Source organism: Manduca sexta, chromosome 14, assembly GCF_014839805.1.
Source record: "Manduca sexta isolate Smith_Timp_Sample1 chromosome 14, JHU_Msex_v1.0, whole genome shotgun sequence".
NCBI lineage: Eukaryota > Metazoa > Arthropoda > Insecta > Lepidoptera > Sphingidae > Manduca > Manduca sexta.
This window is the reverse complement of record NC_051128.1, coordinates 671,327-681,552: the sequence shown is the minus strand read 5'-3', so window position 1 is coordinate 681,552 and position 10,226 is coordinate 671,327. Positions and strand designations below refer to the sequence as shown.

The 10,226-nt window shown below is 38.4% G+C and overlaps 1 protein-coding gene across 2 annotated transcripts in view; it reads right to left on the bottom strand.

Moving 5' to 3' along the window:
- Window positions 1-210: 210 nt before the first annotated feature.
- LOC115442910 overlaps window positions 211-10,226 on the bottom strand; it is a 59,092-nt gene continuing 49,076 nt past the window's right edge. For both annotated transcript variants that reach the window (XM_030168114.2, XM_030168115.2), the window contains exons 19-21: window positions 1,166-1,262; window positions 774-985; window positions 211-388 (exon numbers count right to left, since the gene is read on the bottom strand). In XM_030168114.2, coding sequence (XP_030023974.2) covers window positions 289-388; window positions 774-985; window positions 1,166-1,262 — 409 coding nt within the window. In that variant the 3' untranslated portion in view covers window positions 211-288. The remainder of the gene's footprint in view (window positions 389-773; window positions 986-1,165; window positions 1,263-10,226) is intronic.

Here is a 10,226-nt window from a genome sequence, read left to right as displayed (position 1 = left end):
AATTAAACTTAATTGACAAACTTTAAATCCAAAGACACAAAATTTTGCGAATACTTGAGTTTATCTAGGTATATCATAAGAACCACATCTTATCTTATTTCCGAATTAGTTCCTGGATATTTTATTAGTTTCTATCCCTCTATTTTAATAATTAATTAAGATATATACCACCACCAAAAATGTTTACATTACAAAACTCCAGAAATAAAATATCACTGAACAAATTAATTTTTATTACAAACAACAAACAACTAGAAAAATATACGCAATGAAAATCATTTCTAAAACTCATCGTGTCTCCGCCCTATACAACTCTTGTGTCACTCTACCTATCTCCATCTCTTTCGCCACAGACAGTAGAAGTTCGTCGATTATTCTCTCTGAAATGCTACAAAAACAGAAATTTTCTCAATAATTTCTTGTATGATGAGACTAGGTGCTATGAGCATGGTATAATCTAATAATGTATAATTTGTGAGCCACGACAACTATTGACACACTGAATCATTATGAGTTTCTAGACAAATAAATATTACCTACTATGTGCAAAGTTTTTAACATTTGTTTTATATTAACAAAAAACTTTTAATAGTTATTCTTCTTTCTTCTTCTGGGAGAGTCTTCTTTCTTTCTCTTTTACTTGAGATTTATGTTCCTAACTACTAGTAAAGACCATTCATACTTAACTACATTACCTAATTTAAGCATCATAACAATGTCCCAACTAATAACTTCACCAAATAATTGCTCATCAAATACCATCAGGCGCTCACCTGCCAATTATCTCCCACGGTTTCCCGACAGCGCTGTTCGCGTACATTGGGCTTGTCAGCATATGCTGTACAAACTTCGTCCTGTATTGGAACAGGTTCTGTGTTGTCGTCTCTGGTATGTTGAACGTCAGTCGGTACTTATCCTTATTCAGTTCAGACTGATTCTGGAACAGCTGCTTTGGTACTTTCTTCTGTATTGTTTCTTCTAGAATCTAAGGTAAAATTATAGATATGAAAAGTTGTTCTTTTATTGACATAATCATTTTCTTGAAGTATTCATATTACGACGGAGAGTTACATAATATTGTACTGTCAAGCTTTTCTTAATAAAAATAGCGTGGTCATCTAGATGTTCAGGTGTGACGAGAGTTAGATTAAAAATTATGACTTACCCGTAAAAGTTGTGGAGTGCTCGGTTGCCGAGGACTTCCTCCATTGATGCAGAGCAGCTGAGCGTTCTTGGGGCCGGTAACTCTTTCATTTCTTCCACTGACAAGTAGAAAGAAAATATAGAGTAGGTGCATTTATCAAGATCGCATAATGCAAACATAGCAGGAAAGTATAATAATTATTTATTTTAAACAATATAGACAGTGACGCCGTTTCTTTTTGCCTCGCCTTATACACCGCAGCTGATGCTACGAACAAGAACATGTGTGATTAGTGTAGTGAAACAAAAAAGATTTCACTCTTTTTAACATTGATCGGGACCTACACTTGGTTTTGTAAATTTTATCACACTAGCTTTAGAAGCGTTATTTGAACGTAGTCCGAACTTATCCTACGAACGTCCAATCTTTTCTAAGGGTCTTTAAAATGTCTATAAAGATACTAGAGAGACCTATTATTAGACTTAAGCCCAGATAATTTGAAAAATGATTTATTTATCATATAAAGTAGCTTTAATAATAACCTTTTTGTTTTGGTATAAAATGCCGGTGTCACTTCAATATTATGCGCAATATTTGAAAACCATAAATCCTAGCTTCCAATAAAAGAATCACTCATAACAATAAAGGAGACAAACGCAGACGAAACTACGCAGAATAAGGGAAACTCAAGACCAAGGGCGTAGATGTCACATTACATATTTCAATACATAAGGGAGCCACCCCTGGTCCGTCTAGACACATGGCTATGAAATATATTTTCGCATTTCAGCTTTCCGATGTCCATTAACTCAATGTTTGTTATGATGTTAGTATCGATCGTTAAGTGTTGAGTGTCGATTTCACAGCACTAAAAATATCTACATTAACGGAGATAAGTAAATTGTTCATACGGACATGACAGAGTCATCCCACTACACCTGATGGTAAGTGGAGTGGGGTCCAATAGAATGTCGACTGACGAGAGATGATTATCCCACGGCAGTTAACACAATTATGCCAGCCTGATGGAACCGGATTTACACAGACTAATCCTAGAACGCGACACACTTACGTGAGCCACTATGGCGGGTTTTAACACCTTATGTTCGGTGGTCGCTATCCGGGCGGATATAAAATATATCCTACCACTAGCTGATGCATATTCTGATCCCTTTATTTGTGTTCCTTACTGATTAGTCACGTTTCACCTAGCATTGTAAACATTCATTGGTTGCAATAGTATCATGTTAGCTTATTAGCCTCAATAAGGTCTAATTTGCTATACCAAACACCTGAGCCATGAACGACATCTAAATAGCATCTAAACGTATCCCACGCAAAAACTGCATAGTTAATGGCACATTTTTTTCACTCAAACTGCACTGAGGATTATCTTGTAACGAGCTAAATGAGCTGGAAATTTCACACAAATCCCACATACGGCATGAGATAATACGGTTGGTGTTGCGTAGATTGAGGCGACCTCGTCGGATGGGGCGTTGATGTCACCGTCAGGGGTGGACACGCTAGGACAGCGTTCGGACGAGTGGGAGAGGCGAGTAAAAAAATCTTACTGGTTCTTATATACAAGGTCTTTTTCTCGTCTTTACCTCTGGCACCATTACGCAAAAAATCATCCCCGAATAAAAATATTTTCACGAATAGAAAGATTTGTGAAAAATATTTTCGCTAAAAAACATAACATCACGCATTTTATCCCCGAAGGGGTATGCAGAGGCGCAACTAGGGCACCCACTTTTCGCCAAGTATGTTCCGTCCCATGATGTGATAGAGGGCGAGCCTATCGCCATATCGGGCACAAATTCCAGACTCCGGGCTGATACTGAGCAGAAAAACCCAAATATCACTTTGCCCGACCCGGGATTCGAACCCAGGACCTCAGAACGCTATTGTACCGGACATGCAATACAACTACGCCACCGAGGCAGTTTCATTAAAAATCCAGTTTTTTCCGATGTTTTTAAATTTTGTAATTAACTGTAAGTGTGCTGTTACCGCTGTGACGAATTCTTTTACAGCATTAAGTGGTGGCATTCCTGCGTGTTTAATAAAACATACTTATTATTGATTTATTTTGTTCGAAATTTACGCTTTTATTTTATGTCTACGGCATGACTAACTTATTGAAAGTTTATTTTCAAGAAGATAAGTATGTAGTTTCACTTAGGTGGTGACAGAGCTAGTGATGGTAAGCGATGACTGTTACTTATAAACATAGATACATAAATAAAGAAAATTACTGGAATCGAGGATAAGTAATTATTATAGAAAGCCCTTTCTTGGATTAAGAGTACTACATTATATTTTCTGAAATAAAAAGATTCTAGTCTGTAGGACCTTCTCTTCTTATTTGTAATATTATTGGGAATTTTACTAGCCAGCTACTGCCTCTTACAAACGGCTAATCACTGTCCCAGCATGACCACAGCCGTACCTCCAGATTCAATCACTTTTATGGCGCGCTTATGCGATATACAGTTTCAGACTTTGAAACGTCTTCAGCGTGTAACGCTACACTCATTGCGTTTATAGAGTTTAACTAGCCGTTGATTTAGCAATGTTTGCAGAGCTTTTAATGCCTTTGTATAACATTTTATTGTTGGTGATTTATATTGTAAATAATAATAATGAATATCAGTATCCTGTATATATGTATACTATCCCTCTGCTGCGCACGGGCCTCCTCTATTACTGAGAGGGATTAGGCCTTAACCCACCACGCTGGTTTAGTGCGGATTGGTAGACTTTATACGCTCTCTAAATTCCTATACAGAACTTTTCAAGAATGCAGGTTTCTTTACGATGTTTTCCTTCACCGTTAAAGTAAGCGATAATTCACAAAGAATACCAACACACCTAATTTTAGCAAAGTCAGATCCGTGTGCTCTTGGGAATTGAACCTGCGGGCATTCGTTTCGCAAGTCCGCTCCACAACCAACTAGACTATTGTCGCTTCTTTTTTTTTTAAATACGTCATCTAAATACATGCTGAAGAGTTCGTCAGAAGGCAGCTCGTGTAGCCGTAAATATATAATAATATTATCTTGATATGTCATGTATTTGAAACGTAGTACTTCTAGTATCAGATACATAAAATCAATATTAGGATATATATAATTAAGTCTGTATAACACTTACACACTCGAATAAATCTAATCGATAAAGCCAGGCAATTCCAAATCTTAGATACTAAACACTAGACAAATAGTAATATAAACCACATAAAACCCATTAAACAAGACAACACGCGAACCAGACGTAAATAAACATGACCCGCGCCGGTATCGATCCCGTGACCTTCACCTCGCGAGCACGGAAGGGACCGAGATCCGTTAGATACCCGGGCATGGGACGGGATGGTACCGCGCTAGTACCACCATGAGATTTTATATTTTACAGTTTAACTCGCCTTTAATCTATTTTCAGATTTTATTGAAAAAGAAAACCTTTTCACACCCTTTATTTTTGAGGAGGTAGGCAGAAGTTCAACTAGGGTATTGTTTTCGCCATGTATGTCCCGTCCCATGATGTGATATGGGGCAGCCTATCGCCATATCGAGGGCAAATTACAGACTCCGGGTTGATACTGAGCAGATATTTTAATAAGTTCATTTCTAATTCTAGGTGCACATTGTGACCTTATGACATATTTGTGTGTATGTAATATTTATTAACAGTTGCAATATTTTTAGTTAAGACTCATTCAACAATCAGTGGTGTAACATGGGTTTTGGACCCCACGATGGACCTAAAATTCGCTGCCCCTAAGCGCCGAGAGCAAACAAAATAAATATATAAAAATAAACACTTTCAAAAATGAAACGCGACAAAATTTAATGAAATAAAGTTCCATTTCTTTAAAACCTTTTATTTTTGTCATTTTCCTGCTCCCCTAAAGGGCCAGGTCGGGTCGGGCCGCCCCCAAAACGTTTTCCTACTGCTAAAACACCCGTTACAATATATATATTTTTCATGCCTGATATTATATGATAGATCTACCGTTCAAACCTACACGACCAGACGAATTATAGATGCGTTGACAGCTTTACGAACGCATAAAGGCGTCAACGTCGACTCCTTGATACTATTAGCATCATGCCACCTGCATTATGGTCACCGTCGCTATGTTTTAGTCACGCAAAAATAACATTTCTGAAAATGCAATATAGGACGGATTGTATGCCATGATAGTATATAGACAACATAAATTAACGCTATTATCCCTGACTGCCTCGGTGGCGTAGTTGTATTGCATGTCCGGTACAATAGCGCTCTGAGGTCCTGGGTTCGAATCCCTGGTCGGGCAAAGTGATATTTGGGTTTTTCTGCTCAGTATCAGCCCGGAGTCTGGAATTTGTGCCCGATATGGCGATAGGCTCGCCCCCTATCACATCATGGGACGGAACATACTTGGCGAAAAGTGGGTGCCCTAGTTGCGCCTCTGCATACCCCTTCGGGGATAAATGCGTGATGTTATGTATGTATGTATGTATTATCCCTGAAGGGCTAGACAGAAGCGTAACTAGTTCATTCATTATACCATCTATGCTAATATTTGTCTCATGAATTATAAGAGTATTACTTAAGATTAAAAACCTCACATATATTTGTATAGCTTTACTAGGGATTCAAAATATGATCCTCACGTTTCACAGCAGTAATAACCACCATTGGATCGAAGAGGCTTTTAACAACACGCTCATATTAGTTTTTAATTATCGTTTATTATCACGATATTGTTTTTGTGTGGTTATTTTAATTAAATAGCTTCCAGAGGTCACATCGAATGACGTGATGTACAAATTTAAGTTCAAACATTCACTTAATTTTCATGACGGCAAAATCTACCGATATGTAAATATAGACAAACCTGTCGCCATTATGCTGTTTCTGTTGGAAAGATATAGTAGTTAATGTAATTATTGGGCATTGTAATGACTGTCAAGATCTTAGCATGTGATGCTCAATAGTTTCTACCTACCCTCATAGGATGAGTGTGTGAAGTATTAAAAATTGCGAAACAGTTCCTACTTAAGGTGTTATTGTTGACCCTCATAACCAAGTACCATCTTTTAACCATCACTGTTCCTAATTGGTAACAATGCGATGCGCGTGCGCCGCCTCGCACGCGAACGTGTCGCGTTTCACCGCGCCCGATGATTTAACGGGACGTGAGAGTGGACAGCGGTGATGACGTCACTATACTCCCTTGCGAATCAAGTAGACGCCGCGTTTAATTATAATAATACAGCCTGTGGGATCTGTTATTTAGTTTCTAATTGGATTGATGCGGTCGTCACGTAAACTTACGCTTTTTAGTCTTCTAATCGGTAGGCAGAGAGGGGGTAGTGTCATATTTTGCTGATTTTAAACATCCCCGTGATGTCATACATATATTTTATTTTTTTTAATTTATTTATGAGACTTACACGCGTTTATCACGCCAATGCTTACAAATACGTATCGAGAATTTGTAGAGATATAACGGAATCTAAAGGAAATTAGGTGTATTTGAAAATAAAAAAAAGAGTCATCATGTTCTTCATTAATAGTGATTGTATTTTAGATCCTAGCAAATTGCGTTAATAACTCAAGTTTATTATATATTTTTATCTCAGAGTGTAGACGAGTTGGTTGCTCATCTGGTGGAAAGTGTTCTTTCATTCATCAACACACCATCCAAATCTTTGAATTACGCTCAACGTATTCGTAATTGTATAGGCTTTTTAAATCGGAACAATATAGAATTCGCACATTGTTGTTTGGTAGAAACGACCTGGTAGGGCATATTTATGTACTCAGAGGAATATTTGTATGAATACTTGATAAGTAATCATTAGGTATTCTCATTTTAATATCAAACGATACGCATGTACTTTAAACCACATCCATCCATTCAAAGTTTTCAGTATATATTTTAATTTATATTCACGCACTAATTACGCATGATGGGTAGGCAGATCAAAGCGGCCGCCAGTGTAAATAGTACCATAACGGAACAATGGGATACGTGCCTTCATAAAACCATCATCGCGGTGTGCTGTCAGGAACTTTAATGAGCCGCCATTGTAATCTTACGTGATCTCATATGAATGTTTTCACCTACTTGTACAAGGAGGCCACTTGATGGCAAGTCTTTGCCTGATACCTAGATAGTTAGATCGCCTAGTTGGTTGTAGAACGGACTACCGAGACGAATGTCCGCAGGTTCAAATCCCAAGAGCACACACCTCTGACTTTTCAAAAAATTATGTGTGTAATCTTTGTGAATTATCGCTTGCTTTAACGTTGAAGGAAAACATCGTGAGGAAACCTGCATACCTGAGAAATTCAAGAATTTTTGAGGGTGTGTGAAGTCTACTAACCCGCACTAGGCCAGCGTGGTGGACTAAGGCCTAATCCCTCTCAGTAGTAGAGGAGGCCCGTGCCCAACAGTGGGACAGTATATTATAATATAGGTCTGATATTATTATTAAGTGGCCTCCCGATAGATATCCGGACTATAGGTAGGTGTCGCCGCAAATCGCCGTACTGAGTTATGTTTTGGTTTTAAGGACAATAAAAATAGAGATGGTATCTTCCTTCCTAACCGAACTTCGGCCACGGCGGCCTTAGCCGAGATTAGCAAGTTCGCAGGACATATTATTGTGCACAAATATGTGCGCTATACACAGGTGCTCACTTTGTTCCTTTAGTCTCACAGTCCGGTGAGACGGCAACCCGACATGACCGGAGAGATCAGGCGCAGGATTAGTAGTTTTACCTGCTTTCCGAGGCACGAGGATATCACACCGCCAACATCCGAACTCCGAGCTGCGACTGAGTAATGTTTTTAAGATGGTAACCCACAGTTACTTTGGCCCTGTCCGGGCTTCGAACCCAGGACCTCAGCGTGGTAGTTGCACTTGTACCGTATACAATTACAACTACGCCATGGTACCTCTACCATGGTACCTACTCTACAGGTTTACTGGTAAACATAGAAGAGGATATTACGCCATCGATTAATCTAGCGTATAAATTCGTCACGTTTACTTGCCGATAGTATCAAGTCATTAAGCGATTAGATTACTCGTTCGGTGTTGACTTCGAACGAACAATTATACCTGATAAAGTCCGAAAGGATGCGGTACTAGGAAAATTCATTTAACGATATATTATCATAGCTAATGCCGCTACATAATATTCGGACTTCATGTAGAATTTTTAAAAAGGTAAAGTCAGTGAAATAATTGTGTACAGTATGAATGGGTGTACTCTACCGGAGCAGTGCGACTGCCTCACAGAAGAGTGACTGCTTGCTGTAGCGTTTTGTATGGTAAGTGAGATTTCCGTAAAATCAGATATAGTTCATGACCAAAAAATCTATAGACTCGACTCGAAGAATAACGTTTCGTGATCCTTTGATGTACAGCCAGTGGGACAGGGTATCATGATTCTGACAAAGGTAGCAATATCTTTCGCTGGTCAACATAACATCAAAACACTTTCGTTTTTATCAGACAGTCTGCGCGAGGATAAAATGGAAGAGGTAAACCAAAATAACAAATAATACCAATCATACATTATATAATGACCCACTGGACACGAACTTTCTCTATTACTGAAGCTGACTCCAAGATATAGAGGACGAATTATTAGGTCATCGCCCCACACCACAAATAGAATGATAAACAAAAAGCCACTGTCAGAGAAACTAAATATAGATAAACGCAAATAGACCAGTACCGAGTACCGACATGTGATAAAATCAAAACTATAATATGTCTCGCGCGTCCCGAACGCGTGACGCGTGTGCATGATTAGAATCAATCGAGCCAATCAAGATGAGAGGACTTGATTAATTAACAGCCGTTAGGTTTAAATACATAGAGAATGTATTGAGAAATTTTGCTGGTGGTAGGATATATTCGATTACCGTACATAAGGAGTTAAAGCCCGCCATAGTGGCTCAGGTAAGTGTATCGCGGTCCAGGTTCAGTCTGTGTATATCCGGTTCCAACGGGCTGGCATAATTGTGTCGACTGTCGCGGGGTAATCATCTCTCGTCAGTTGACATTTTATTGGACCAAACTCCACTTCCTATCAGGTATACAGTGGGGTTACTACGCGGTGCTCGTAAAAAAAAAATACAGTAAAAATTGTAATTGGAAAGAGACGAAGTGAATGTGCGGTCGACATTTCTTTTGTAGATACATTTGGAGTGGTACCTACTGGTGGTAGATCTATCATACGTGAGAGTCCGCCTTAGGTACTACCGCAACGTCTATATCTGCCGCCAAGCAGCAATGTGTAGTCACTGTTGTGTTCCGGTTTGAACAACATTACAGTAACTGCTGGACATAATAAGACTTAACATCTCATGTCTCAGGATGGCGAGCGCAGTGGAATACCAAACAATACTTTGTAATTCATGGTGTTGTATGGTGTTTTTACTGTTTAATGGGCGGACATATAATTTACCATCAAGCGAACGCCAAGCTCGTCTCGTCATTCAAAGCAATAAAAAAGTGACAAAAGTGACTGTTATGGACATCTCTGATTTTATTTACTAATGTTTTCTGAAATGAAAAGCACTTTGACGCGGGCGGAGTTGTTGACGGAAACTAGTTTACAAGGACTTATTCATACGTTGTCATAAAAATATTTTATAAATTTCGCCAAGTTCCTTAATCAAGTGGTCTAACTCTCCTCAAATATAGTAAATTGACGTGTTACACAATATGATTCATGGAACGCTGATATATTGAAAACAACAATTGTTTTTACTAGAACAATCAAGTTCCGGGATTATCTGATTGCATAGAACTAAACAACAGGGAGAGACAACGCCCGTGTAAACCGAATTATCAAGAAAATTCTAGATTTTTATTGTATCAAATAATTAAATATTTGGTTGATATTAATATATTTTATTACGTGTTTGTTGGATTAGTTGATATCAATCAATTCTAGGAAATAGGTTTGTTAAATGTATTTATTTATGTATCTATGACGAGGCGCTAGCGTGGTGGTCATTGTCATAGTATATCGTATACAAGAGTTCGTCTAAGGACGTACT